The sequence below is a fragment of the Mesocricetus auratus genome, unplaced genomic scaffold (genome assembly GCF_017639785.1).
Source record: "Mesocricetus auratus isolate SY011 unplaced genomic scaffold, BCM_Maur_2.0 Super-Scaffold_100707, whole genome shotgun sequence".
In the NCBI taxonomy this organism is placed as follows: Eukaryota; Metazoa; Chordata; class Mammalia; order Rodentia; family Cricetidae; genus Mesocricetus; species Mesocricetus auratus.
In genome coordinates, this window is record NW_024429269.1 from 13,781,676 (window position 1) to 13,808,032 (window position 26,357).

The 26,357-nt window shown below is 53.5% G+C and overlaps 3 protein-coding genes across 6 annotated transcripts; 1 reads left to right on the forward strand and 2 right to left on the reverse strand.

The window, feature by feature from the left end:
- Positions 1–1,925: 1,925 nt before the first annotated feature.
- Positions 1,926–4,557, reverse strand: Cmtm5 (CKLF like MARVEL transmembrane domain containing 5). The gene is made up of 5 exons (XM_005085578.3): positions 4,059–4,557; positions 3,066–3,218; positions 2,533–2,625; positions 2,261–2,345; positions 1,926–2,166 (listed from the first exon to the last, which is right to left on the reverse strand). Exons 1-5 carry the CDS (start codon positions 4,182–4,184, stop codon positions 2,153–2,155), a joined length of 471 nt encoding a protein of 156 aa, XP_005085635.1. The 5' UTR covers positions 4,185–4,557; the 3' UTR covers positions 1,926–2,152.
- A 379-nt stretch (positions 4,558–4,936) lies between these two features.
- Positions 4,937–13,016, reverse strand: Il25 (interleukin 25). Of its 4 annotated transcripts, none has more exons than XM_040740520.1 (4): positions 11,100–13,016; positions 8,060–8,222; positions 7,667–7,905; positions 4,937–5,651 (listed from the first exon to the last, which is right to left on the reverse strand). In XM_040740520.1, exons 2-4 carry the CDS (start codon positions 8,066–8,068, stop codon positions 5,393–5,395), a joined length of 507 nt encoding a protein of 168 aa, XP_040596454.1. In that variant the 5' UTR covers positions 8,069–8,222; positions 11,100–13,016; the 3' UTR covers positions 4,937–5,392. The 4 variants fall into 4 exon arrangements, with proteins under 4 accessions (XP_040596454.1, XP_040596452.1, XP_040596453.1 ...); XM_040740518.1 differs by having other exon boundaries at positions 8,060–10,533; XM_040740519.1 differs by having other exon boundaries at positions 10,366–13,016.
- Positions 13,017–15,349: 2,333 nt separating this feature from the next.
- Positions 15,350–23,865, forward strand: Efs (embryonal Fyn-associated substrate). Its single transcript, XM_005085577.4, has 6 exons — positions 15,350–15,713; positions 19,649–19,927; positions 20,175–20,315; positions 20,403–21,122; positions 21,411–21,500; positions 22,969–23,865. Exons 1-6 carry the CDS (start codon positions 15,696–15,698, stop codon positions 23,401–23,403), a joined length of 1,683 nt encoding a protein of 560 aa, XP_005085634.1. The 5' UTR covers positions 15,350–15,695; the 3' UTR covers positions 23,404–23,865.
- The last annotated feature ends 2,492 nt before the right edge of the window (positions 23,866–26,357 follow it).

Consider the following 26,357-nt stretch of genomic DNA (forward strand, 5'->3'; position numbering starts at 1 on the left):
GTTGCACAACTAAAGGGAATGGGAGAAACAAAAGCCAGGTGCCACGACCCAAGCCTAGAGTCTCAGCAGGACACAGGAGGTGGAACCAAGAGGCAGCCTCCGCTAGAAAGCAATGTGAGACCCTGCCTCAGAAACAGCAGAACAACAACCCCTTAGGAGGGTAGAAAGAACAAAGGCACTGAACAGAAAGCAGACGCTAGGCACAGCGGCGGGGAAATTGAATGCGGAGGTGGAACTGGCCCCAAACACTCCACCTCTGAGCTGGCAGAAGCTAAGAGTGTCCTGGGCCCGTGTTCTTTCTGAAGTGAGCTTCCTCCTGACGCCACCCTCACACTGCTGAGGATGGAAGCGGGGTGCTCAGGAAACAGCTGAGGTCCCACTCCCCTCGTAGATGGAGCCCACAGGGCACATCTTCCTACCCCCAGGATCAGTCCTAGGCCCTGTGAATCAGGATTGACCAGGAGGGCATTCCAGGATTCGAGCACCAGATAATGCTGAACCCAAATCAGTGTGGGGTATGGACCAAGCTGGCACAGTCCTCACTTAGCATCCCTTCACACGGGCATACATAGGTGCATGTACGCAGGTGGGTGTAAGTCCAGCCACCCCCTCCCCACACATACTCTAAGCTCCTTGGAGGACCAGACACTCAGCCGCCTGGGGGATAGAGCTGAGATCTGCTGGAAAGCGAACCCGTGCCCTCTCTTGAGAATTTGGGGGAGGTTCTCCAGACCCCTTTTGCATCTTTCCACCTCCACGCTTCTCCCTGCTTCCTTGGCCCAGCCTTCCCATCTCTCCTCTGAGACTGTGCCCATCCTACCTCCATCCTCCTGACCACGGCAGTCTAGACTCAAGTGCCCACTATGTGGAAAGCCTGAGAACCCTGAGCAGAGTCCAGGGAAACCCAGCGTCCAGTCGGCTCCTTCCCTGGAGCAGGTGCCTGGCCTGGTGATAGGGAGACAGGAAACGGGAGGCAGGGAAACCTACTCAAGAGAAGTATAGTCATCAGAGAGAAGCATGGCACTATGCTACCCCCAAGTCCAACACCCTGGACACAGGCAGCGTTTGTGGCCACAGCCCACAGCCAAAAGGCCGAGCCTAGAGGGAAAAGGGCATCTCAGGAAAAGAGCAGAGCATTGAAGAGAGGGAACAAGAAGTCAGCTGGAGTGGAGCCTCTTATATGGACCATGATGGGTTCCTCCAGCTGGGCAGAGAAATTCTGTCTAAACCAGACTATCATGGACGGACAGCTCCTCCTCTCTAAGCCAATGTGTCCTTTCAGGCCCAACTGTTACCTCTGAATCTCTGGTGCCAAGCATAGGCTCTGCAGACAGGAAAGACACAGGAAATGTGTTCGGAGGAAGTGGCAAGCTGGGCAAGTGGGTCCAATCAAAACAGTATCTAGATCAAGACCGTTCTGTTTCAGTGTCGAGAGTTCTAGACCCAGCTCTGCTACAAATACAGAGGTCACTTTCCTCTTAAATAGAAGGAGGGCATGTGACCAGCTTTTCTTACAGCTGCTGGTATTTTAGGAATTTCTCCTTAAGACCTTTGACTGTCCTCTTCCCTATGGTCTGCCCTCCCAGCCCTCACCATACCACAAGAGGGAGCTCTTACACAAACCCCAGAGAAGGCCCTTATAACCCCCCATGCCTAACAGGTGTGCTGGGCTGTTAGCATCAGGAAATCCGAGTCAACGTCTCAATCCCAAGCAGCCCGGCACATAGCACTTTGGCACTTCCTCTGATGTGTCAGGCCGAGGTATAAAGTTCTGCCTTTGAGAGATGTTGTCAGTTTCTTCACTCTAACCTTCAGTCACTCACCGCACAGGGGGATCTCGGCTGTCTGGGTCACTCTTTCCTATAGATCATGAGTAACTTTTTGGCTTCCTTACTGTATGATTTTCAAGGAAGAAGACCTACCACTAGGATTTGAATTTTTTTAATGTGGGAATGACTTGGAGGCACAGCGACCTACCCCGACCCCCATAACTTCACCATCTCTCACGGGTCCCCTGGGACTTCTCAAGCACACGCCTCTATAGATGTGAAATAGATAGATGATGGCACTTGGGCAGTTCAGAGAATCCAAAGATGACAAATCTGGGCTCTGTGCTTCCTGTGTCTGGCTGTGGGAGCCAGGTAACCCGGAATCACTGTTGGTCCCCTGTGGAAATGCAGCCAGGCAGGGAAACCGTGTATGACTGCAATATCTGTGGCAGAGGTAGGGGCATCTCCACTCTCAGGGCATAGACACTCACCCTCAGTGGTCCTGGTCATCAACTCAGTTCGGTAGATCTTGAATGCGTCATAGGCAAAGACAGAGACCAAGATGATGCCAAAAACCTGTGAGGGAAAAAGGAATTGGGGTGACACAGCAGAGGCTGCCAGACTAGGACAGTAGGGCTGCCAATAAGTGGGGACGAGGCATGAGCAGACGCAGACTTTGGTTTGGACACAGGAAGTATGCCAATACTCCAGCCACAAGTCCCGGGGTGGGAGGACCTGGAGATCACAGCAGGGATGGACTCACAAAAGCAGCAATGCCAGCTCCCTCCCTCGAGGTCACAGCGGCAAAGGAGACCACCAGGAAGATGACGATGGCGCTGACACAGCGGAGGAAGTCCTGGGGAGCCAGAGGCAATGAAGCTTAGGGTTGTTACCCGGAGGGTCCCAAGTTTCACCTTCCCCAGTCTGATCCCCAGAGACTTAATTCCTGCCCAGGGTTGCCCCCGGACACGCGTGAAATTCTTTCAAGGGAGTGAGCTCACAACACTACCCAGAGGATGGGAGCAGACAAATCTAGATCAGAGGGGACACCAGTGAGCACAGCCGAATGGAGCTGGACTGAGCTGTGTCTTGGATGTGTGGGACAGCAGGCCTAGGGTCTGTATGTCTCCTTGGCAGGGGCGCTCTGATGGGCCAAAGTTCACTTTTGAGCTTAGGACACACGGTGAGTCAGCGCGCAGCTTGGTTGTGGAAATGGAGGGGCCGAGAGACAGCAGCAGAGTTAGGAGAGAGAGAAGAGCGCAGGGTGGAGTGGGAGAGGCAGGCAGTGCTCCTCACCAGACACGGCCAGTTCAGCCTATCGAAACGCTGGTGGTACCCGGTGGCGTAGAGGAAGAGGAAGGCCAGCGTGATGAAGAACTCGAGCAGCGCGGCAGCCATGTAGGCGGAGATGGAGGCCGTGAAGCAAATGAAGATGATGAAGGTCAGGGCCTGCGGGACCAAGGGGGGTGCTTTCTGAGGAGACCCGTGCATAGATCAGGTCACAGCGGCCCGCCCCCAGTCTCACTGAGGAGGAAGAGTTCTCAATGAAGACAAGTGTCCCACCCCTGGTGTCCAGAACCATCACGGGCATCTCCATGATCCCACTCCTGCTATGCCAACAACTCTGCTTGTTTGGTCAATCTGCCTATCCCCAGGGGAGTCCCTGGGGCACAGGTCACTGTGCACGCACGCCTATAGCACTTCTGCCCCCAAAAGCTACTCCAACGGCTCCTCCAGACTGTTAAAACTCAGGTGGCAAGACCCGGAGACTTTGGCTCCACGCTGAGGGGCTTAGAAGGCAGGAGCCTGCTGCACATGGGGCGGCAGGTGGGAAAGTGTCCCTGTGTTAGCACTGTGATTGGCTCGGCAACCAGGGAAAGCTGAGGGGGTGGTCGTGGGCTGCTGCCGAGGGGGTGGCCGTGGGCCTCCGCTGACATGGCTGCAGGAACTCTACCCTTTTGGATGCCAAGAAGTAGCCTTACTAGAACTGGAGGGAGACAGAGGAACCTCCTTCCTGGCCATCCTCTCCCCACCCACGTCCTCACTCCCTCAGGATCCTGGAAAGCTATCTTTCCATCTAACGTCAGTCCAGCAGCAAATGATACATGCTGTAACTGTCCCGAGAGAGAAGCAGCCAGGGAACTAGCAGTCCTAGAGGGTGCACCTGGAGTGGAAGACAGAGAGCCCGGGAGGGGCCTGGGAAGGGTGAGCACAGGAGGCCAGTGGAGGTCTGCACCCGTGGCTGGGATGGGAGACATGGAGGCACCAGGTTGGGGAGGCGGCTGTTACCAGCTCCGTTTCCAGCAGGATGCCTTTGAGGGAAGACAGGAAGGTCTTGTCCACACCGAAGCCCTGGAGCCCTGCGGCTGCTCCTTCCTCTGGGGGCCGCTCCCGGCGATCCCAAGCACTGAACATGTCTTGAGGCTCACAGGGCACAGATTCTCCCTCACCAGACTCCCAACAGCCCAGGAAAGGAAACAGCAATCTGGTGAGGGGAGCAGACAGGAGGAAGAGGGCACTTCAAGAGCCTGGAAGCAAAGCTGGGACCTGCTGTGGGACTCTGGGAGAAGGCAGGACCCAGGGAGGCTCTGCTCTTGCTCGCCGGGCCCCGGGAGGCATGGGGAGGGGTGAGGGAGGGGAGGTTAACCCTCCTCTTCCTCTAACCTAACCCAAGCTGGAGAGAACAGGGAGAAGTAGAGAGATGAGATAGAAACCAGAGGGTTTGGGGCGTGCGAGACAGAGGCAGGGCAAGGAGTTCCTCGGCAAGCAAAGCCCAAAGACATTTATGCCCCCTCCCATAACCTTAACCCTCTTCCTTGGCTGGGCCCTTCTCTCTTTTCCTTTAAGGGAGGTGGGAACTGGAGCCCAGCCCAGCCAGTACCCTGCTGGACCAAGCCGCAACAGCCAGGGCCAGCGGACAAAGGGGGATTGTTGGGGAGACAAGGGGGCGCTGTGCGCCTACCGCAGTGCCTCAATGGGCTTCTGTCTCTCCCCATGTTGAGCTGTCTGACCCCCACCCTTATGTTCAGGATGGACCAGGGGAGGAGATGGATGTTTGCAATGGACCCGGAAGAGTGGCAGAGCAGAGAAAGTGCTGGAAGAGGAGAAAGCACCCAGTTGGAGGCTCCAGGATGTTCAGGTACCATGGATGCTCAAGAGAGACGAGATCATTTTTAAACACAGATATTTATTCGGATAAATCTCCTCACGTTCAATAACAGCTCTCTTCTCCTCCGAATTATCCACATCAAAGGAATTATGACTGGCTGCCTGCAGAGTTGGCATTCACAAGCCAGCAAAATGAAGGGCAAACGGGGAAAATGGAGAAAGTGCCTGTGCTGGACCGGGGAACTCAGAGGGAAGGGAGGGCCAGCAGCCTGGCTTCCAGGCATCAGCAGGCCTTTGGAGACCTTTTTTGAGAGGGAATGCCACGACAGCATCTTCCAGCAGCCACAAACTGAAACTGCTCCTTCCCAAAAGTTCTTCAAAAAGTGCAAAAGTCAGGGTTCCTCCCAAGTTCTCCATCTTGTCCCGGGACTCTGGTGCTTCAGGTAGGGCTCTGGAGGGCTTGAGCCCTACCATGGCCATGCAAGGTGTCAGCCTCAGGAAGGTGGCAAGCGTGACTAAGACGACTTTACAAGAGGCCGCACGCAGACACAAGCCAAGGAGACACGGTAGAGCCTGCGCTCCAGGCAGTAGCCATGACGGCAGCCCTGCTGTCCGTGGCATGGCCGCCTGTAGAAGACCGTCTGGTTGTGGTAGAGTGGTACTGAGTTGCCCATGAGGCCCATGTGGGAGCCCCTCTGTAGGCTGACACAGTGTGGACACAGGCACTGCGCATGGTACAGATCCTGGGGGACCCGGTTCAAGTCCCTGTCCAACCTGTGGGAACAAAGCTCATCAGTTCTGGAGGAACAGGCCAGAGACAAGCAGCAGGTGGGGAAGAAACGGTGTGGATATGGACTCGACTTCTTAAATCCGTCTGGCACCCCTCTGCTCTCTGAGATTTTATTTCCTCCAACGATAGTGTAGGTAGGGCACAAAAGACTGGCTTTCCTAGTGGCACTGCATAGCCATAGTAACTCCTTTTAGAAGCAGAGAAAGGGGAGTAGCCTCCTGGCAGCCTCTACCAGCCCAGCCCTGCATCTTTCTGATAGGCATGAGGCTTCTTAGCAAGGTATTAGACGTTTTGGGGGCTTTTACAATTACGATTATTACAATACTAAAAACTGGTGGCACATGCCTGTAATACTGGCACTTGAGAGGCTGGGTGCCATGAGTTTGAAGCTAGCCTGCGCCACATAGCGAGTTCTAGTCCAGCAGGGTTACTGAGTGAGACCCTGTATCACAAAACAAGCAAACAAAAACCCCACCTGCCTGAACACCAAGCATAAAAGGATACATAACAAACACTGGTCTCACTCCCCAGGGAGAGCTGCATCATGTCCACCCTTCAGATACTGTTCAAGCATATATTCCAAGCACATTTAGGATGTGGACAAGAATTGTTTGCCTATTCAGAAAAGATTTGTGGCAGCTAAAAGCAAAACCAGACCAAAAAAAAAAAAAACACACAAAAAAACAAATGATACTAAAAATAAAATATTGTGTCCAGTAACCTAGCAGGAAGCCCCAATATGTTAGAATCATTTCCCATACAAACCCTGGGAAATTAGGGTTCAGTTACTACAAGCATTACTCTGGAGAAGCAGGGGGCTGGAGAGATGGCTCAGCAGCTAAGAACACTGACTGTTCTTCCAGGGGACCTGGGTTCAATTCCCAGCACTCACAAGGCAGCTAACAACTGTCAGTAACTCCAAGATCAGACAAACATGCAAGCAAGACATGCATTGGTGCACATAAAATAAAAACAAATTAATTTTTAAAATACCCTGTCTGCTTGTTTGTTTTTAAAGCTTCTGCAATCAAAAGTTTAGGGACAACTAATGGTCCCTTCTTGTAGATTTCTTGCCAACTTTAATGGGTGGAGATCACTATGAAGGGGTGGGGCTGTGTAGTCTTTCCCAAATTCACTTGATACCATCACTTTTTTTCCCCTGAGAGACAGCTTGTGGGGCAAGTGTTGTATAGAGCATACATCGGAGAAGGTCTGCTAAGTGGTTGTTAGGGTTCGCTGCCTCTCAGAAAAGAGGATGGGCTGAGTCCCCCTCAGCACCTCACAAACAGATTTTTCCAGACAGCCTCTGAGACTATTCTGAAGTATTAGGAGCTGGTGTTTCAGCTGACCAGCTCCCTATACTGGAGAACATCTCCACGCCCCTCAAAGGCCAGGCTAAGCAACTGAGACACATGGAGAGTGTGAGCACAGAACCCTGGGGAAATACAGAACCGCAGGAATATGTTTAGGATCCCTAAGACTCTAATTTGTAATACGTGGCTTCTCTGTCCCAATGTCATACCATGGCACAGAGAACTGTAATACCCATGTAACTAAGGATAACAAGCCTGCGGATCCAGCCACACACTGACCCCTCCTGCATCTGGTACAGCTTTGTGTCTGCATCACATGTTACTGCTTATACTTTAGTTGAAAAAATATGAGTTATGGTACAGGCCAAACAAGAAACAAAATCAGCATAAATACGGGCTCTGCATAGATTGTTTTGTTCGATCTATATATTGGTCTCTAGAATGTAATCTAGAGAAAGGAGGGGAGGAAGGAAGCCGGCCTGGACTTGGAAAGCATCACCCATCTCACAATGCGATGAGAGCAGAGCTGAGGCTCAGATCCAGGCCTGCGTAATTTCCAAACCTTCCCGGTCCATACAGTTAAAAGAGGCTGGTAGGTCAACTGGGGTGGAACTCTCCGGGTCCCTCATCCATCCCCTGGAGGACACATGAATGCATTCAGGTAGGGGAATAGTAGACAGACTTACACATAACTCCAAGGAGAGATGGCCCTCCTGTTGAGGGGTCCATCGTTGCTGGCCTTGCAGGATTCTGGGTGGTAGGTGGGGCTCAGAGGTTCTGGGGGAGACACAGATGCAGCGCTCAGCTTGGGCAACTCAAGGGAGTCTTGTTCTTTGCTGGGGCAGCAGCTGGGCCAGTGGCTGCAGTCACTCTGGACCTGGGAACTGACGGTGTGTCCCACCATCACAGCCAGGAATGCAGCAACCTGAAAGCAGAGGCCAGGGAGAAAGCTACTGTCAGGTCCCCACCCTGCATGAGCCTCCCCTGGCAGCTGCCTGAGACAGGAACCGGAAGCTTAGCCCTCCTACACATTCAGTGCCATCCAGCTCCTCTCCCTCACAGACATCAGGGCCACTCACCTGGTACATGCCGGACACTGTTCACTCAGCCACAGGGACTACCCTGCCTGACAGTCCTTCTGGAAGTAGGCTGACTGGATCAGTTGAGGTGTCCTGCTTTTATTTTCAGCAAACCTGTTTTGTTTATTCAAATTTATTTCCACTATCTTTTGGAGGGAGTGACCTAAGATTTAAAAAAATCCAAAAAAAAAAAAAAACCAACAATAACATAAAACCTGGAAGTGTTGCCAAAAGCTGTTTAAATGCTGCCCTCATGGAAGTTGTAACAGCCATCATTATCAGCCTGGAAGCCCATTGGGTAAAGTGTTCCTTGCACTTTCCGGGCGGGGGTCGTAGTATTACACTCTGCAATTCTGCCTCTGTCTCTGTGAATTGTCATGATGGGAATTTTCCTGGTTGGTTTACTACCTCAAATTAAAGAATGTCATCTGGTGTCCCCTCCAGGGTCACCGTTTTTTGAGACTTTCGCTACTCCTGCGCAGGATCTGACCTCCAGCTGTCCCTCTTCTTACTAGATGTCCCCATCACCTGTCTTTTTGTTGTTTTTGGTTTTCTTTTTTATTTTTCGAGACAGGGTTTCTCTGTGTAACAGCCCTGGCTGTCCTGGAACTCACTCTGTAGACCAGGCCGGCCTCGAACTCACAGATTTCCATTTGCCTCTGCCTCCTGAGTGCTAGGATTAAAGGTGTGTGTAGACACTACTGCCCAGCTCCCATCACCTGTCTTAATGAACACTTCCCTCCTCTTTATCATTTTGATCTCCATCCTCAGTGTTCTCTGATCCCCCTCCTTTTTACGACTCCACCTCTCTTGAGCACCATCACCTATCAGTATGAGGTCTCCTTTACTGCCCACTGCTGGCCCCGGTTTCCCTTGGCCCCCTCAGTTTACTACCCTGTTGCCATCCCTGTCCCTAGACTCTCCCTGCCCTTTTCCCTCACCAGACAGTGCTACACGGCATATGCAGGAGTTTTCTGGTTGGGTGAGCAAGACTGACGGAAACCTATGGGCGATTGTCCACACTGCACAAATGAGAACGTGGGACATGGGGGAAAGAATACTGTGTTACCTAAGACCCAGCAGGAGGTCTCGCTCCTGCTCACAGGACCCCAGGGACACAGCAAGGACAGCTGTTGCTCTCAGGTAACAAGGGAGCCCACTCAGCCTGTACACTCTCACAGGGCCCTCTTGGCCAGGTGGGAGTAAGTGCACTCCAGAAGACAGATTCCAAAGACACAGGTCAGTCAAGATCCAGTCTGCTGGCGAGGACTGCGCAGACACTGGCCAGCGTTCACTCTTCCTGCGGGCCTTTCTCTGTCTGCTCAGGGACCTCTGCCCCACCCCAACACACTCACACACATTGTCTCTAGAATAATGTGTACTGATTTGCATGTGCTTTCCCTCAGAAAATACTCCTGAAGTAACCAAGGGATCAGAAAGTAAATAAAGGGAACCAGGAATAGTTGGTGTATAGCACAGAAGACCACTCTTTCAGATGCAGTAGGACAAAACAGCCTCAAAGGAGAGGTGTCATGGCAACAGGGGACAGTCTCAAGAGTTGGAAGAAACTGCTTTGGTGACTCTTAGGGGCCTGGAAGAGGGGGAGGCACTGAGGAGAAACCATGGGGTGGCCAGGGTTAGGACACTTAGGAAGAACAATAAGGCCAGAATACCTTCAGCTGATGCCCGTGCCCACCCTTGCCTCAGTGCTCCTGGGTACCATCTCCCTGTAGGCACTGCTGGTCTTACTCCTACGCACTTGAGTGTGCCAGACATGGTGCTGAACCTAGCCACATCATCTTACTCTGCCCTGATAATAAAACGATGACATGAAAACCATAGCCTTCATATTACAGATGAGGAAAGTGAGACCCAACAACATTTAATAATCTACCCAAGATTATGCAGTTAGAAAGACTCTGAGCTGGTTTTCTATTCCAACCCTCAATAAGTCCAAACCTAAGCTCCTAGCATGAGCCAGCCCTCAGCTGGCTGTGGATGGAAGGGAGCCCCCACAGTGGATGTGTCCCTGTTCACCTGGACTTGGGCTGGACTTGTTTCATTTACACCTATCCAAGACCACAGGGCATTCCTGCCCACGTTGGCATTCGGCCCGGCTGGCTGGGATCCATTGTTCCAGCTTCCTGTTTCCCAGCCTTTTGTCTGGCACATGGCCTCAGGTGGCTTGTGGTGTTCCTTAGCAACCCCAAGCCCAGAATAGGGTCCTTTAGCTAGTAGCTAGCCGTGCTGTTTCAAAGAGCAGGACTCATACGGGTCTCTCCCAGTCACGACCCTAGGAAGCAGACCTTGGCCAGTGCACAAGGGGATGCTCTTCAGGCTGAAAATGATCGCAGCTCCTTGTCTCAGCTACTGACACTGCAGAATGGAACTGGCCTGGGTGACTGGGACAATGTCCTTCGCAAGAGGCATTCGGGGTCTCTCTCTGCCTCTGTACCTCGGACCAGAGGAAACCTCTGGAAGGAAGATGGGAGATCCCTGTAAGCGCACGGTCTTCCCCAGGAGTGGCTTTCCCCATACCACAATGACCAAGCTGACCCATGGACCTAGTCTCCGAGCCACAGACCCTACCCCACCCTGCTTGCTCAGCCTAACCCTTATCTCATTAGTAGCATTGTGGGACTCTTTAGGGTGACTCCCTGCCATGAGAAACATTTTCCAGAGGGTTTCCTCCTGGGGTGACTAGTTTTGGAATCCCTGAGTCATCTCAGCTTCCAGGGAATCCTTGGGGGCGTGGGGGTGGCAATGGGGAGAATCCTGGAGGCGGGAGCAAAGAAACACTGGACCAAGATCTGACACTAAGAGTACCCACCCAACATGTCCCCGCTTGCCTGGGCCTGACCTGATGGCCAAACAGGGCTGGAATCCCTACTCCTGTGCCCCTGAGCACCTGCCAGGAAAGGGCAGGGGGAAACGTGATGAGCTACATCTTCTGTCCTTTGCTTGGAAAAGCACCTGGGGCTTGCAGTGTGTTCGAATACAACTACCCTACTGCTTATCAAAAGGGTACGCACGCCCTCACCTGCTGCCTCGGAATTTCAGTCTGCTCATGACTTGGATGCTCCTTGTGCACACCCTTCCTCACTGGTAAGAGTGGATGTGGTATAGTGGATGTGTTCCTGAGGGGAAGGGTGACATTGACGTTAGTGACCTTAGAGATGCCAAGAAGATTAGCTGCCCTGGACCTAAGGCCCTGAAACAGTGCAGCATCCACGGGATTACGCTCATTGCCACTCGCCTTATAAGAGGCCAGGACACAGGTTGTTAGGATACCGACGTCCTTGCGCACCAGGGACCCAGCAGCGGCAAAGATGGAGACCCCTGGCATAATATTCCCACGTTCTGATTTGTAGTGATAATGACCCTGGATGCTAATCACTCTTTAAAGATTTATTTGTATTATTCTAATTATCTGTACATGTGGGGAGGTGGAGTGTGTGCACATGAATGCAAGCGCCCTCGGAGGTCACAGAGGTCAGAGGTGTGAGGTTCCCCTTGGAGCTGGGGGTCATAGGCAGTTGTAAGCTACCTGATGTAGGTGCTGGGAATTGAACTCAGGAAGAGCAGTTTGTGCTCTCAGCCACTGAGCCATCTCTCCAGCCCGCTATTTTTAGTACAATTGTTAACTACAGAACAATTAAGGCCAGGAGACTGATGACCTTCAGGGAGAAGCCAGTTTGAGCTGGGAGACACATGGAGCTGACAGGTGAAGAGTGTAAGGGTCCAGGAAAGGCTCCGCCCCAAGAATAACTCCATCGTCCTATAGTGACAGCTCCCATGTCCCTCATCCCCTCACCAAGTATTCATTGAGCATCTACTACACGCCAGGCTCTGACATTCTGAGTGTTAGAAATGGAGAAGAAGACAAGGCAGGCATGCCTCTTGCTCCTCGGGCTTACAGTGGGAGACAGATGACAGACAAAGAGAAAGGTAAGTTAGGGTTATCATAGCAAGTGCAGTGAAGTACAGGGATCAACGCTATGGCGTAGGAGGGGCGCAGAGTTGCTGTGGATGTGGGGAGACTGGAGAGGACAGGAAGGCAACTGTAACTGGGAAAGCCTTTTAGGCATGACAAGGGTCTGGAGGGAGGTAGCCTAATCAACATCCTAGAGGTGGGTAAGGGCTTGAAACATTGCAGACGCAAATAGGACAATGTGAATGGAAATCTGGGGCTGAGGCGAGAGTGGCGTGGGACAAGGAGGAATGAAGGTGTCTGGATCCTCCTGGGAAGAGGGGAGAGAAGGAAGAAGACAGAGACCTCGGGAGGCAGAGGCCTTTCTTTCAATGTGGCCAGGGCAAACCTTGGCCCCAGACTACAAGAGGCTGCTCTCTGCAGGGTACCAGCCCCTGAGTTTTCTGCTCCGTTATCCCTGAGGCCTGGTTGGAATACTGAGTGCCTTCAACCTTAAAGGAGAGGGAGAAGAAAGGAAAGCGATGTTTTGGTTGATTGTTTTTGTTTTGGTTTTTTGTTTGTCTGCTTTTTGTTTGTTTCTTTTGTTTTGTTTTTGAATTTCTCAGTGTAGCTCTGCAGTCTGTCCAGGCGTTCACTCTGTAGTCCAGGCTGGCCTCGAACTCACAGAGATCCGCCTGCCTCTGCCTCCCGAGTGCTGGGATTAAAGGCGTGTGCGCCACCACCGCCCACTGAACATCCTGACACCGTTTTCATGAAAGCGCTGTTAGAGGGAGGAGGAAAAGCCTTCCCTCTGTTTTCTCCTCACCAAAGCAAGGAGGAATGAAAACTCCAAGATGGTCTTTGGACGAAGGTAGCAAAGCTAATAAGCCAGGACTCACTCCCAACACAGAGGCTGCGCTTACCTGTGTTCGCTCCTGAGGCACCGAGATCCCCGAGATCACTCAAAATGCCACATTGCATCCTCTCTGCTTAACTTCCCCCCTGCATTTTTTTTTTTTTTTTTTTTTTTTTTGGTTTTTAGAGACAGGGTTTCTCTGTATTGTTTTGGAGGCTGTCCTGGAACTCACTCTGTAGACCAGGCTGGCCTCGAACTCACAGAGACCCACCTGCCTCTGCCTCCCAAGTGCTGGGATTAAAGGCGTGTGCGCCACTAACGCCCGGCCTCCCCTGCATCTATTTTTCTGTGCTTGTCAGAGCATTTATGTCTAGGGATCATCAAGTCCTGCCCACTTTCGTTTTCTAATGGTGATCCTGGGTAGGCTTCATACCCTGTCACTCCCCACAAGTGTCAAGGCAGCCAAAGCCAGATCATCTCCAAGAGTCTGGAGGGTAGTGACCACCTCCAGCCAAACTGGACCTGGGCTAGAACTCTCGCTTCAGATGCATTTAGACACTTTAAAGATCCTTTTCTTGTAATGGACTCTGAGTATGTCCAAGGTTTCCAGGCAGTGTATGAGGTTCCCACTCCAGCCCTACAGCGGAGCCAGAGACGTTACCATTCACCCTGGGTTGGTGCAGAAACTCTCACTGAGTCATCCCCTAAGTGCCAACTCTTCCCTCTGCAGAGGGTTCCGGGGGTGAGGGGGGAAGGATGAGAGCAAACACTCTCCCCACAGGTGAAATGCCTGTGGAACACTCTGATGTGGTGGAGAGTGGTCTCAAAGCCACTAGTTCACAGAGGTCTTTAAATAGGATTTCAGATAGTCTCTCCTAAAGGGGTTACGTCTAAGCTCGCTGGTTTGTGCTTCGAGCGTTCATTTGTTAAACGTAAACACTGGAAATACACTACAGCTTTCCACCTGTTTAGCAGCTTGCTTTCCAAATACCAGGAACACCTCTCCTCCCCCAGTGGAAGAAGACAGGTCTCTCTCAACCCTCTCAGAAACTCTAATGTGTATCTCCTCAAAGTAAGGCGCGGCGAAGAGGGGTGACTGGGGGAGCCGGCAGGAAGGGTTTAGAAGGCCTGGGTTCAGCTGAAACTCCCGATTCCGGGCCCTCTGAAAGAGTTCTGCCCTGTTCTGCCCACGGTCTCCACCCCAACTGCTCCAGAAGCAGCGAGAGCCAACCCGAAGAAGAGAAACAGGCCCAGACTGGCAAAGGAGGCTGAACAGGCGGCGCAGCCGGCCAGCCTGCGATCTGGGGCTCAGGCTTCGCGTCCTCTCTCAAGGGCCAGGATCTTTGTTCAACACCAGACTCCAAGGCAGGGCCCGGCTGGACCTCCCCGGATCGCTCCCGCCGCCCCCTGCAAAGTCAGCACGGTGAAACCCCGGCTGGACCCCGGCGCGGCGGAAGCCGGCGCGTTCCCTCCCCCGGGAAAGACAGATGTGGGGCTAATGAAAGAGAGGCAGGGAGAGGCGTGGGGCTGGCGGGGGAGAGCGGGGGCGTGGCGGGCCGAGCCGAGCTCCCCCGAGCGCGCAGACCAGACCACCCGCCGGTCGGCCGCGCTGGTCCCGAGGAAGAAGGTGCGGGGACGAGGGGCCGGGCTGGGGCGTGCCGCTTGGCCCGAGGGTCGGGAGCTGAAACCCAACACCGCCTCGGAAGGGATCGTCCCCTTTCTCCGCAGCCTCCCCTTCCCCCTTCCCCCCTCTTCTCTTAATCCCCTGGACTGAACCCCTCGCGAGAGGAGTGGGCCCGAGGGGAGGAGGGGAGCTTTGCCGAGGGGGAGCGGGAGCCCGGGCAGGGGAGGGGAAGGGTGAGCGGTGCCACGCGCGACCCCGGACCTCTTCCAGCCCTCAGTGTCTGCACCCCGACCCCAGGCGAGCCCACAGGACTGCTCCTCCCCTTCACTGCCCCCTTTGCTCTGTGGCCTTCTTCTTCGTCCCCCAAGATACCAGGAGCTGCCCTAAGCTTTGGGGGCGCGCCGGGGGCCGGGTTCAGGGGGTGTGAGCGGGGACTGGGTGCCCGGGGCAAAGGGTGGCGTGCGCCCATGGGCGCTGCGACCGAGAGGTGCCTGGCGGCCGCCTCGAAAACCCGGCAGTGCTGAGAAGGAGGGTGGCCGGGAGAGCCCTGCTCCGCGCGGGCCTGGGCAGAGAGCCCGGCTCCACCGCCACGCGCTCTGAGGCCTTTGGCGCCGGCCTGCCTTTGCCGCTCGCGGACTCGAGCGACTTCGGAGACACGCAGTTCAGTTCTCGCTCCTCCTCCTCCTTCCCCGCGGGTCGTCCCGCCGCAGTGCCCCGGCAGCCGCGACCACAGCCCTGGGAGCACCCGCTGGGGGAGGGTTGGCCCCAGGAGTCGTTCATCCAGCCCAACCACTCGGGCAGCTTCTCCCAGCCCTCGGGGCTAGCCTGAGCTGCCTGGAGAGGCGTCGAACGCAGCAGCAGCTCCAGCCTCCTCGCCTCGCTGGCCTGGGACGTGAGCTTTGGGCCCATGTGTGTCCAAGAGGCCCCTGCAGCCTAAGGCCACAGCCGTGTGGGCCTAGTGCCCCCCGAGAGACCCTGGGGACAGTTTAGAGCGCGCCCCTTGGATGAGGTCCCGCAGCGACGCCCAGGCCCGCCCCATTCCTCCTCCTGCCTGGCCAAGCTGCCTCCCATTTGGAAAGTTTTGTGGGTTTTCTCTTCCTCCAACTTTGGGGGAGGCAACTCCTCAAGAGCCACAGCTTGGGGTGACCTTCTGGCTTGGAGGCCGGAACCATGGTGAGGGGCAGCCATCGCTGAAGTCAGCGAAACTGAGCCTGGTCTGAAGCAGGCGACGCTGGAGGCTAGAGCCATGGCCATTGCCACGTCGGTGAGTCCACCAAGGAGAGGAGGCTCGCCAGGCAGAGACCTCCAGCCTGCTCTATGGCACTGTTGCATTATTTCTACCCATTCTCTCTTCTCCCAGAAGCTGTGTCCTCTCTCTTTTGTTTCCTTCCTCCTTCTCCCTGTGCCTTCTGGGCCTGGCTTGGCCCCTCCCCCCTCCCTAGTCTCTTTCTTTATAGTGGCTGTGGATAGATGGAGGAGAGGGGGGAGTGGAGCCCCAGCCCTGTCTGCTCCTTTCTGGGTGGGAACAGATGGACGCCGGTGGTTGGCAGGGGCTGTGATTGGGAGGTAAGTAAAAGGAGTTTTCTGGTAAAGACCAGGCAACCCACGGAAAACGGACGGCCAAGCAAGCCCAACTCTAGAGGGCTGGAAAAAACAGAGCCCGTGAACAGGCTGGGGGTGGGGGTAACATAGAGGAGGGGAGATGATATCAGCTTGCCTCAGGGCCACTTTCTGGTAACTGGGGACAAAGGGAAGGGACAGTTAGCATGTTGGGATTGCTGGAGGAGGCCTACCAGAAAATGCAGTGGCACCCTGCCACCAGAATAAGTCAGCCATTCCCTCACAAGTCAGCTAGGCCCCAAGGAGGAGATAGAGTAGGGGTGATCACACCCATTATCCATCATTCTCTCAACAGCTCTGGCCTGGGTTTAAACAAACTGCAAGGCATAGGCCCCATTGGTTAGAATTCAAACCTAATACAGGGCGGAGCCATACAGCCCCACCTCTGCTCTGCTTTGGAGTCAGTATAACAAATCCAACCAAATCCATTCCTCCTCACACTTCACCAGCCCTGCAGGAAGGCCAGCTGCCACCTGCTTTCCTGCACTCTGGCTGTGGGGAGAGGAACATAAAAGAACAGCATGGAGCCACAGGGCGCCCTCCCTTCCCCTTGAGGATGGTTCCAGCTTTCATTCCTTAGACAAAACCCTTTGGTCCTTCGGTGGCAGGGTGCCTTTGGGAGTGCCAGAGCTGCTGTCAGGATCCTTTCAAGTCCAGAAGGTATATGGGGAGGGGTATTTATGCTAGTGAAACTCACAGGATCATGACAATGGTAATATTTACAATGAACTTCACACACCTGGCCCTGTCCTAAACTTTGCTATGGTCTTTTGATGTCCCATGCAGCTCTCAACTTTATGAGGACATGTTATCATCCAAAAAGAGGTATTTGGCTACAGACAGAAATTCTACACAGGAGGAAAACTACAGCACAGTGATGTTTAAAACCACTTTGAGGCATCCCCAAGTCCACCTGCCTTAGAACTTAGCCTTTAGCCTCTGGCTAGGTCCAAAGTACTGACTTCTAGTTTCCAGTTAGAAGGAGAGGACTAGGGGCACGGCTCAGCGGGTGAGTGATTTCTGTGTGAACTAGGGACCTGAGCTGGATCCCTAGCACCCACAGAAAAAGCCATGTGCAGGGGTGCCCGCCTGTAGTCCCCGCACTGGGGAGGCAGAGGTCCAAGGATCCCAGAGGCTTGTCGACAGCTAGTCTAGCCAAGCTTGTGTGCTCCAGATTCAGACTCTCAAAATAAATCAAGTGGCGCATGAGTGAGGAAGACACCCACCATTAGTCTCTGGCCTCCACATCGTGTGCACACAGGGGAGAGAGGGAGAGCACGGAGCCGGCCAGCAACCTGTGCTGTCTGCTTGGTGTGCTTCTTTTTGTAGACTAGATCTCTTAGAAGCTGCAGTATTCTCAGAAGTAGTGTGGTAAGGACCAGTAGCTTAGTGATGCGGCATTTGCCTGGCGTGCGAAAGGACCTGAGTTTGACCCCAGCCCCTTGAGGAAGGAAGAAGGGCTGGGTGCTTGTTTGGGAGCAAAGAAAGGAGTGGAAGGGCTGAGTGACTTGCCTTCTGGCACAGAACCGGTCCAGAGGACCGGCATGCCTGTGAGCAGTGAGCAAGCATCCTTCTCTCCTGCAGTCCAGCAGCATCCTGCTGCAGATGGAGATGTTTGCTTGATGATAATGACGTTTTTGTAGTATTAAAGATCGAACCCAAAGCCTCTAACATCCTGGGGAAGTGTCCTATCGCTGAGCTACACGTTCATGTACTCAGTAGGTTTTTTTGTTTGTTTGAATTTTTTGTTTTGAGGCAGAGCATTGTTTTAGCTCAGGCTGGCCTTCAACCCCTGATCCTCCTGCCTCCACTTCCCAGGTGCAGGGATAACTGGCGTGTGCCGCCACAACCCCAGAAGCTGAAGATAACTCTAAGGCTTAATGTATGCTAAGAGAACCTGTCCACCAACTGAGTTACATTCCCCGTCCCCAGCTTGCTTCAGCCTCCCAAAATGTCTGAGATTGTAGACCTCTGTCACCAGACTTAGTTTAACTAAGCACTTGTCACTTACTTATGCATCTGTGTGGCCATGTACACGAGTGCAAGTGCCCACACAGGCTAGAGGCACTGGACCCCGGGAACTACACTTACATGCAGTTGTAGGTTAGGCAGTGTGCTGTGAGGACCACACCTGGGTCCTCTGGAAGATTAGTGTCCACTTTTAACATTCATCCCTTCGGCCCCTGCCTGGAGACACTTGTAGCTGAATTAGAGTCCGTGGGACTACCTGGCCAGCAGTGTCTAACTGACTGTTCTCCAAAGTCTCTGGGTAAACCCCATTGCCCAGGATCCTACTGGCAGTAAGTCATCCAGCGATGACAACTGAAGCTGAGTATGCTGTGACACTCTGAGTGGAGAGGGCTCGGTCCCACTAAAGGACATTGTGGAACTGAAGGAGCCTGCATGCACAGCTTACTCACCTTGGAGTCACTGTCCCTCTCCACTCTACTGCTGTGCTTAAAGTAGAAAAACACCTTACACTAAAAGACGGGCTGGTGAGATGACTCAGCGGGTAAAGGCACTCGCTGCCAAGTCTGAGGGCCTGAGTTCAATCCCCGGAGCCCACTCGGTGGATGGGGAGAGCTGACTCCTCCTGCAGGTGGTCCCCTGACCTCCACATGCACACTGTGGCACACACGAGCACACACGCACGCACGCAGAGTAAGTCACTGTTAAAAGACAGTTCACACTCGCGGTTGTAGCCGGGCAGAAGAGCGTACAGGCGCTGACGGCGCGTGTTCTGCCGGCTGCATTCAGCTCTGTGCCACTGGACCAGGCCTAACCCTGTGCCCCCGTTTCCCTTCTAACGCGGCGATCATGAGAATTAGATTTAGTGTAAAGACATAAACAGTCCCTGACACTGTGAGTTTATGACATAGTCCTCCGTGAAAAGCTTAGGGTCCGCTAGACAGGCCTGGAAATAGACGTCCTTATATGCTGCCTCAGGCTCTTCTGGTAGAACTGTGTTGTTCAGGCTAGGAAGCGCTATGGCTCCTGTCTTTCGCTTTCTGAAGTGTGCTTTCACACTCCTCCTGAATGAGGCTCTTCCAGGCTCCCGCAGAAAGATGGGTCTCTGTAGCTGCTCATCTAACCTTTTACTTGGAGGAGTGATCACTGGGGGGCAGGGGGAACACAAAAGAAATTCTGTGGGAGACCCTAGAGAGACCTCTTCATGTGCTCTGAAGAAATTCATGTAGCCCGTGTGTGTTGGGGACCAGTTCTGAGTGGGACTCTACTGTAGGGGCATGGGGGCCCGTGTTCTCACAGGGCTTGTAGTGACAGATGGTGTTCTGAAGGGACCAGTGGTGGCTACAGATGCAGAGGCGCAGGGTGTAAAAGGAGCAGTCAGATGGATCCAGGGATGCTGGGAGTAGAGGAAACTTGAGTGCAAAGGCACCGGGTGGGAAAGGACTAGGCCAAGGACGAGAAGGAAGGGGAGCGGGCCTCCATGGCCACGCACAAGGCAGAGCCTAACCGGAAGCCGCTGGGCCAGGGCTGATACTGTTTTTTAGCTTGAATGGAATGGGAGACTGCATGACCTCGTGTGTGAGAACTCTTCTCTCCTAACCTCCCTACCAGGCCCAGCTTGCCAGGGCACTCTACGACAACACTGCAGAGTCCCCCCAGGAGCTGTCGTTCCGCAGAGGGGATGTGCTCCGGGTACTGCAGAGGGAGGGCGCCGGCGGACTGGATGGCTGGTGCCTTTGCTCCCTGCATGGCCAGCAGGGTATTGTGCCTGCCAACCGGGTGAAGCTCCTTCCTGCTGGTCCAGCACCCAAGCCAGGCCTCACCCCGGCATCTCCCACACAACCTGGCTCATCGTGTCCCACCCCAGAGCGTGGCAGCGAGGAGCAGGGGGTAAGAACTGGAGCCTCTGGTCATCTTGGGGCTGGCAGTCTGCCCCTTCCAGGGCCTGGGGATGGGCGTCAGGGAGTCCTGGCTGAGCCCTTGTCCTGGCACTGAGTGATGACGGATGTGTGGGGCCCTTACTTCTGAGCTCAGCACAGGGAGTGTGGAGGGAGGAGACCGCAGCGCCTTGAGCTCCTGAAGCTGCACCTGAGTCAATGACTTCCGCCGCTGACGTACCCACCTCTTCATCCCCTAGGTGTATGTGGTCCCACCACCAGCTCGACCCTGCCCTGCCTCAGGACCTCTAGCTAGGTCCTGCTCACCCTCTCCTGACTCCATCTACAAGGTCCCCAGAGCCAATGAGACACCGCTAACTGCCCCCAGAGATTTGTTAGAGGTGAGAGCTCTGTGCATGTTGGGCGAGGGCCAGAATTCTCAGGGGTGGTCTGCTGAGCTGAAGGCTAACACTGATCCCTCCCTCCAGGTCTATGACGTGCCTCCCAGCATCCTCCGGGCTCCCTCCAGCTGTCCATACGACTCCCCAGCGTCCTTTGCCTGTCCTCTGGCTGCAGCTGTCCCTCAACCCCCTGGAGAGGACGCTACCCCCTACGATGTGCCTGTGGCCCTGAAGCCGTCTGCTGAGCTGGAGCCGGATCTGGAGTGGGAAGGGGGCCGGGAACCAGGGCCTCCCCTCTATTCTGCCCCTTCGAACCTGAAACGGGCCTCAGCTCTCCTCAACCTGTATGAAGCCCCTGAGGAACTACTGGCAAATGGGGAAAGCAGGGACCCAGACGAAGGCATCTATGACGTGCCTTTGCTGGGGCCAGAGTCACCGTCTCCAGAGTCCCCAGGGGCGTCCTCTTCCACTGACCTGGACACTGTGGCCCAGCTTCTGACCAAAAGCCCTCCACCCCAGCACAGGCCCAGACTGCCCTCCACCGAGAGCCTGTCCCGCCGCCCTCTGCCTGCCCTGCCTGTCTCTGAGGCTCCCACCCCTTCCCCAGCTCCCTCTCCTGCCCCAGGCCGAAAGGGCAGCATCCAGGACAGGCCTCTACCCCCTCCCCCACCCTGCCTGCCTGGTTATGGGGGCCTCAAACCCGAGGGAGATCCAGAGTGCAGGGAGGTAGGCGATGACTCAGCGGGCCCTCACAACGAGTATGAAGGCATCCCGATGGCTGAGGAATATGACTATGTGCACCTGAAGGTGAGATCCTCAGCAGCCTCCCAGAAACGGCTTCCTAGCTCTTTCCCTTTCTCCTGGCCTTCCGCCCTCTAGCCTGGGACTCCAGCCTCATCCAGACCACTTGAGCAGGGGCAGCATCCAGTCCTGATTCCAGCACAAAGCTAAACAGCCGTCACTTGCAATGCAAGGACGGCAAGCTTGGATGCTCGCAGTACTTCCCGAAGGAGGGAAAGCAGGGAGGGGCCCAGAGGCCATGAAGGCCTGTAGTCTGCTCCTTTTTCTACCACTGACACATGACCCCCTCTGCAGGGTGTGGATAAGGCTCAGAGTTCTAGACCCCTGGATAAAACTTTCTCCACGGACTCCGAATTGCTGGAGAGGGGACTGCGGGAACAGCAGGTAAACCTGGAGGGGTGTGCCAAGATGGACTGGGAGTAGGTATTCTAAGCAAACCATCCGTGAGACAGGGTGGGTCAGGGCTGAGTACTTGGAATCGAGGACAGAACAAAGAGGAGTTCGTCACCTGGAACATGGAATTCAGGAGAAGGGGAAAGAATGTGCTGGAAAGAAGTCAGGTAGCTAGGAGAGCAGAAAGAATTTCTGGGCAGTGGATCAAAACTGCCAGGTGCCTTCTCCCCAGCAGTGAATTCCTGGGTTCCTAAGAGACTGGCTGCTAAGCCGGGCTCCACCACTGCGCGACCTGGGGTTCTGTAGCAATTGTTTTATCTTTCTGTACCTTGAAAGTGAGTCCGTTTCCTCAATTCCATTATACCTGACCTTAGCCAAAGGCCAGAGGATGTCCTGTAGTACACAGCCCCCACCCCTGTTCGTATACCACCACCACCCTCACCCCCTTCATCAGGTATTTCCTGAGTGTCCGATCCATGCCAGGAGGGCTGACTGCATGGGACATCATGGTCACAGGTAGTGCACATATGATGCTTAACACTGCGTGCACCACACTGTGACAAGCCAGTGTGGCATTTTGTTTCAGTTAGCGTTCACCGTAGCCTGAGACACAGGCCAGGCCTGCACCATCTAACACGGTTACCACACCAGGCTTTTGAGCACTTGGACTATGGCTAGTCTGAATTAAAGTGTGACACATATCAGAGCCTGGTGCGGTGGTTTGGTGGCTCACTCCAAGTCTAATGACCTGAGTCGGATCCTTAGGACCCACACGGGAGGAGGAGAGAACAGACTCTCATGAGCTGTCTTTTGACCGCCACATACATGCTATGTCTTGTTTGCCACACACGTGCACACACTAAATGTTTAAAACTAAAATACATATCAGGGTGGTTTTTTGTTTTGTTTTTTCCTTTTGGTGTTTTCAGGCAGTAGCTCACTATGTCGCCTTGAGTGACTTCAAATTTACAGCAAGCCTCTTGTCTCAGGGTCCCAAATCCTGGAGTTACAGATGTGAGCGACTATGCTCAGCTCAGACTTGATTTTGCAAAGTTGTTATGAACCTAAGTTGATTGATTACATATGGATGCTGTGACTTTTTAAACATTTGAATGTAGGTAACCTTTTTTTTTGTTTTAATGCGACTACTAAAAAATGTAAAACATGGCTTGTGTTACGTTTATGTTGGACAGTATAGGGCTACACTCCCTGGTTTGCTTTGCCTGCTTCGGTTTGGCAAAACGTTCAGAGACTTCTCTGAAGTAGCCTGATGTTATTTGAGTCCAGATCTTTCTGTCAGCTCTGGGCACTTTACTGCTGTCTCTGGGAGTCTAAATTCTCGGATGGTGAGAAAAGCTAAAGGGGTGGCACTCGGACGAGCCAAGGGAGCGAGGGGACAAGCAGGAGCGGAAGTGGCCTTGGTGGCTTCGTCCTCACTGAGCCTCCTCTTGCTTCACAGGAAGTGCTGTCCCCAGAGGAGCCACTGGTCCTGTCCACTGGAGACCTGCAGCTTCTGCACTTCTACGCCGGGCAGTGCCAGAGCCACTACTCCACTCTGCAGGCGGCTGTGGCAGCGCTCATGTCCAGCACCCAGGCCAACCAGCCGCCCTGTCTCTTCGTGCCCCATGGCAAGCGAGTGGTGGTAGCTGCTCACCGCCTGGTATTTGTTGGGGATACCCTAGGCCGGCTGGCAGCCTCTGCACCTCTCCGAGCACAGGTTGGGGCTGCGGGTACAATGCTAGGCCAGACTTTGCGGGCTACTGTGCTTGCTGTCAAGGGGGCTGCCTTAGGCTACCCGTCTGGCACCGCGGTTCAAGAGATGGCACGGTGCGTGGCAGAGCTCGCAGGGCAAGCCCTGCGCTTTACCACCCTGCTCACTGGCCTCCTCCCCTAAGGGCCTGCTCCTGCAGCCTTAGTCTCCCCCAGCGGCCAGAGCCCTGCTCCATGCTGAGGCTGGCTAGAGGGCTCTGCTTGAGGGAAGGAGAGGACTCTTCCCCTTGTCATCTCTTTTTGGTCATCTTAGCCACTCACCGAGGCATCTCTTCCCCACACCTACCGCTTTTTGTATGAGCCGTTTTGTATAAATTATTTATATTTAATATTTCTTGCTTTGTCCAGGCAGGCTTCAGGCCCTCTGGGGTAGGGAGGGACATGACTCCTCATCAGCCTGGGGTGGAGGTCGCTGTACTGCCTACTGCCTTTGGGGGTTTGGAACACAGAGGTGGCTGAGAGTGGGGTAGGGCAGTAATTGCCCAGAATGTAATAGTCTGGGAAAAACTGGAGGGCCCCGCCCTTCATAGGTCAGGCAAGCTGGCCGCAGGCATGGCGTGTACCTCAATAAACACTGCCGTCTGGTTCCCTGACTCTGCTTCTTGAGAGCCTGAGGGGGAAGACCTGGCATCCGTCACCATTCCTGTGGGATAGACACACCGTATGGGGGTAATTTTGCTCCTTCAGGATCTATGTGATAGACTAGTCCTCGGCTCCTGCAGTAGAGTAGACAAAGTTCTACAGGTACACAGTGATTGTACTCTTCCAGCAAAACTGGGATAGACATCAAGTCAATTACTGTAAGTGTACTAGGAAGAAAAAAAAAGCCACGCACACCTTAAATCCTAGCACTTGGGAGGGACCCTGTCTCAAATAAATTGCTGGTGCTGCAGATGGATGGGTGATGGGTGATGGGAGACTAGGTGAAGGGAGTAGTTGAGGAAGGAGATGCTGACCAGGAAGACTGGAAGGTGATGTCTGAGCTGACACAGAATGAAAGAAATAAGGGGGTCTGTGCTTCCAGACTTCAATGTCACATGTCATTAAAGAGGTGCAGATGTGGAGAATTTGGCCACAACAGCCTCAAAAGGTCCCTCTTTTGAAGAGTACTGCAAAGAGAACAGGTCCCTCAGTTCCCATCACAGGCCAACGCTGAGCAACTGGAAGGCGGCTGCTGGCTGAGGTGGCTTCCTTAAGTGACTTCAGGAGAGTCCATGCCAGTGCCCCAGGCTTAGAGTCACTTAGAGTCGCTGAGACTGCAGATGACTGCAGTGGGTTATAAAGCCTCGGGGCTTGGATGAGATGAGGGCCCATGGCTTAAATGACATTCACTCCAGCCATTAGGCACAAGAGAAGGCAGCTGTCATAGCTTTGTTTCTGCTTTCCCAGGAACCTGGCTCAGTGACTATCAGGGCACCTCAAGTTTTAATCATCTTTGAGTCTTGGCACCCTGTGCATTTGCCTCTTCCATTTTGAGCGCTTTTATCATCCTACTTGAAGGAAAACATTTTCGGGTGTGATAGTCAAACGAATTCGCACCCATATTTTGAAGGCAATTCCCATCTCCCAGCTATGCTTTCCAGAAAGGCCCCTGAACTTGGTGTTTTGTTTTGTGTTTGTGTTTGTTTGTTTTTCTTTAGAGATGAGGTTTCTCTGTGTAATAGTCCTGGAATTCACTTTGTAGACCAGGCTGGTCTTGAACTCATAGAGATCCGCCTGTCTCTGCTGGGATTAAAGACGTGCACCACCACCGCCCCGCTAAGGACTGCACACTTGGAAAAAGAGTCATCTTCAGTTCGAATCTTAGATGTGTCATGCACTTATGTGTCTGTGGGTAGATCACCCTCTTTTGTCTTTCCTTTAGCTTTGGTATGAGGGTTTCAAAATGGTCTCACAGGACTTTGGATAACAAAAACATGCATAAAATTAAAGAATTATCAAGCTGGGTTATCACACATCTTTACTCCCAGCACTTGAGAAGCAGAAACAGGCGGGTTTCTGTACCTGGTCTGTATAGTGAGACCATGTCTAAAAAGGCCAAAATATTAGGGAATTATTGTTCCAAGATAAAGAGAAGGATAGAGATCAACTAGCCCCAGGAATTCAGCCCATAAAAAGCACAGTAATTCTGAAGGAGGCAATAAGGGGAGATGGTCTGAGGACACTTACATTAGAGAAGAGTTTCCTGTATTTGGAAACTTTCTGAGCAGGGGAAATAATGAAGCAGTGACTTTGTGACTCAGATGTCTCTCAGTGTGGTTCAGAGGAGAAAACGATACAATTTCTTCAGAGACTTGATACTCCTTTCTGAATTCCGGGGCGGGGAGGAGGGGGGTGTAAAATACCTGTCAAGCATTACATTTTTTTCAAGGAATACATGTCTAATTTTAATATCCATGTGCCTGGGTATCCAGTTGAAATTATGGTTCAAGGGTCTGGATAATGCCAAGACTGCATTTTTAGCAATCTCCCAAGCTGTATGGATGCTGTGAGTTCACCAGCCACACTGGTAGCAAGTCTGGGGCTTAGGAGAGGTTTCTTTGAGACCTGACAGCCAAAGGACGAGGGAAATGTTGGGGCAGCCCTAGGGCAAAAGCTTGTGCAAAAGCCCCGTGACACTGGAAACACTGGAGGGCTAGCCAGGCGGTTGGAATGTGGGGTGGGGGTGGGGGCAGAGAAGTGGAATGTGGCCCAGCACGGAGGCCCAGGTGTGCATTGTCTAGAAGATTTTCCCTGTGAGAGAACTCGTTAAAGGCAGTTGAGCAGGAAAGAGACCCCGTCAGACCTCCCTTTGTGGGCCTGGCAAGGTGGTTCAGCATGGAGGCCTGGCGACCACCCTCTTCTCCAGAACCCATGAAAAGACAGAAGAACTCTAGCATGATCCCCTGACCTCCATCATACACAGTGCAGCATGCACACCTACCCATACACACCCTGCACTTACACACTAAGAAGAAATCTTAAACACCTGCGCTTTCTGTTTTTTGTTTGCAAGATCATCCTATCTGCACCTTTAGTAGCAGATGGGGCGAAGCAAAGTGGGCTCATAACCGCAGCTGGGAAAAAAGAACGCAACAG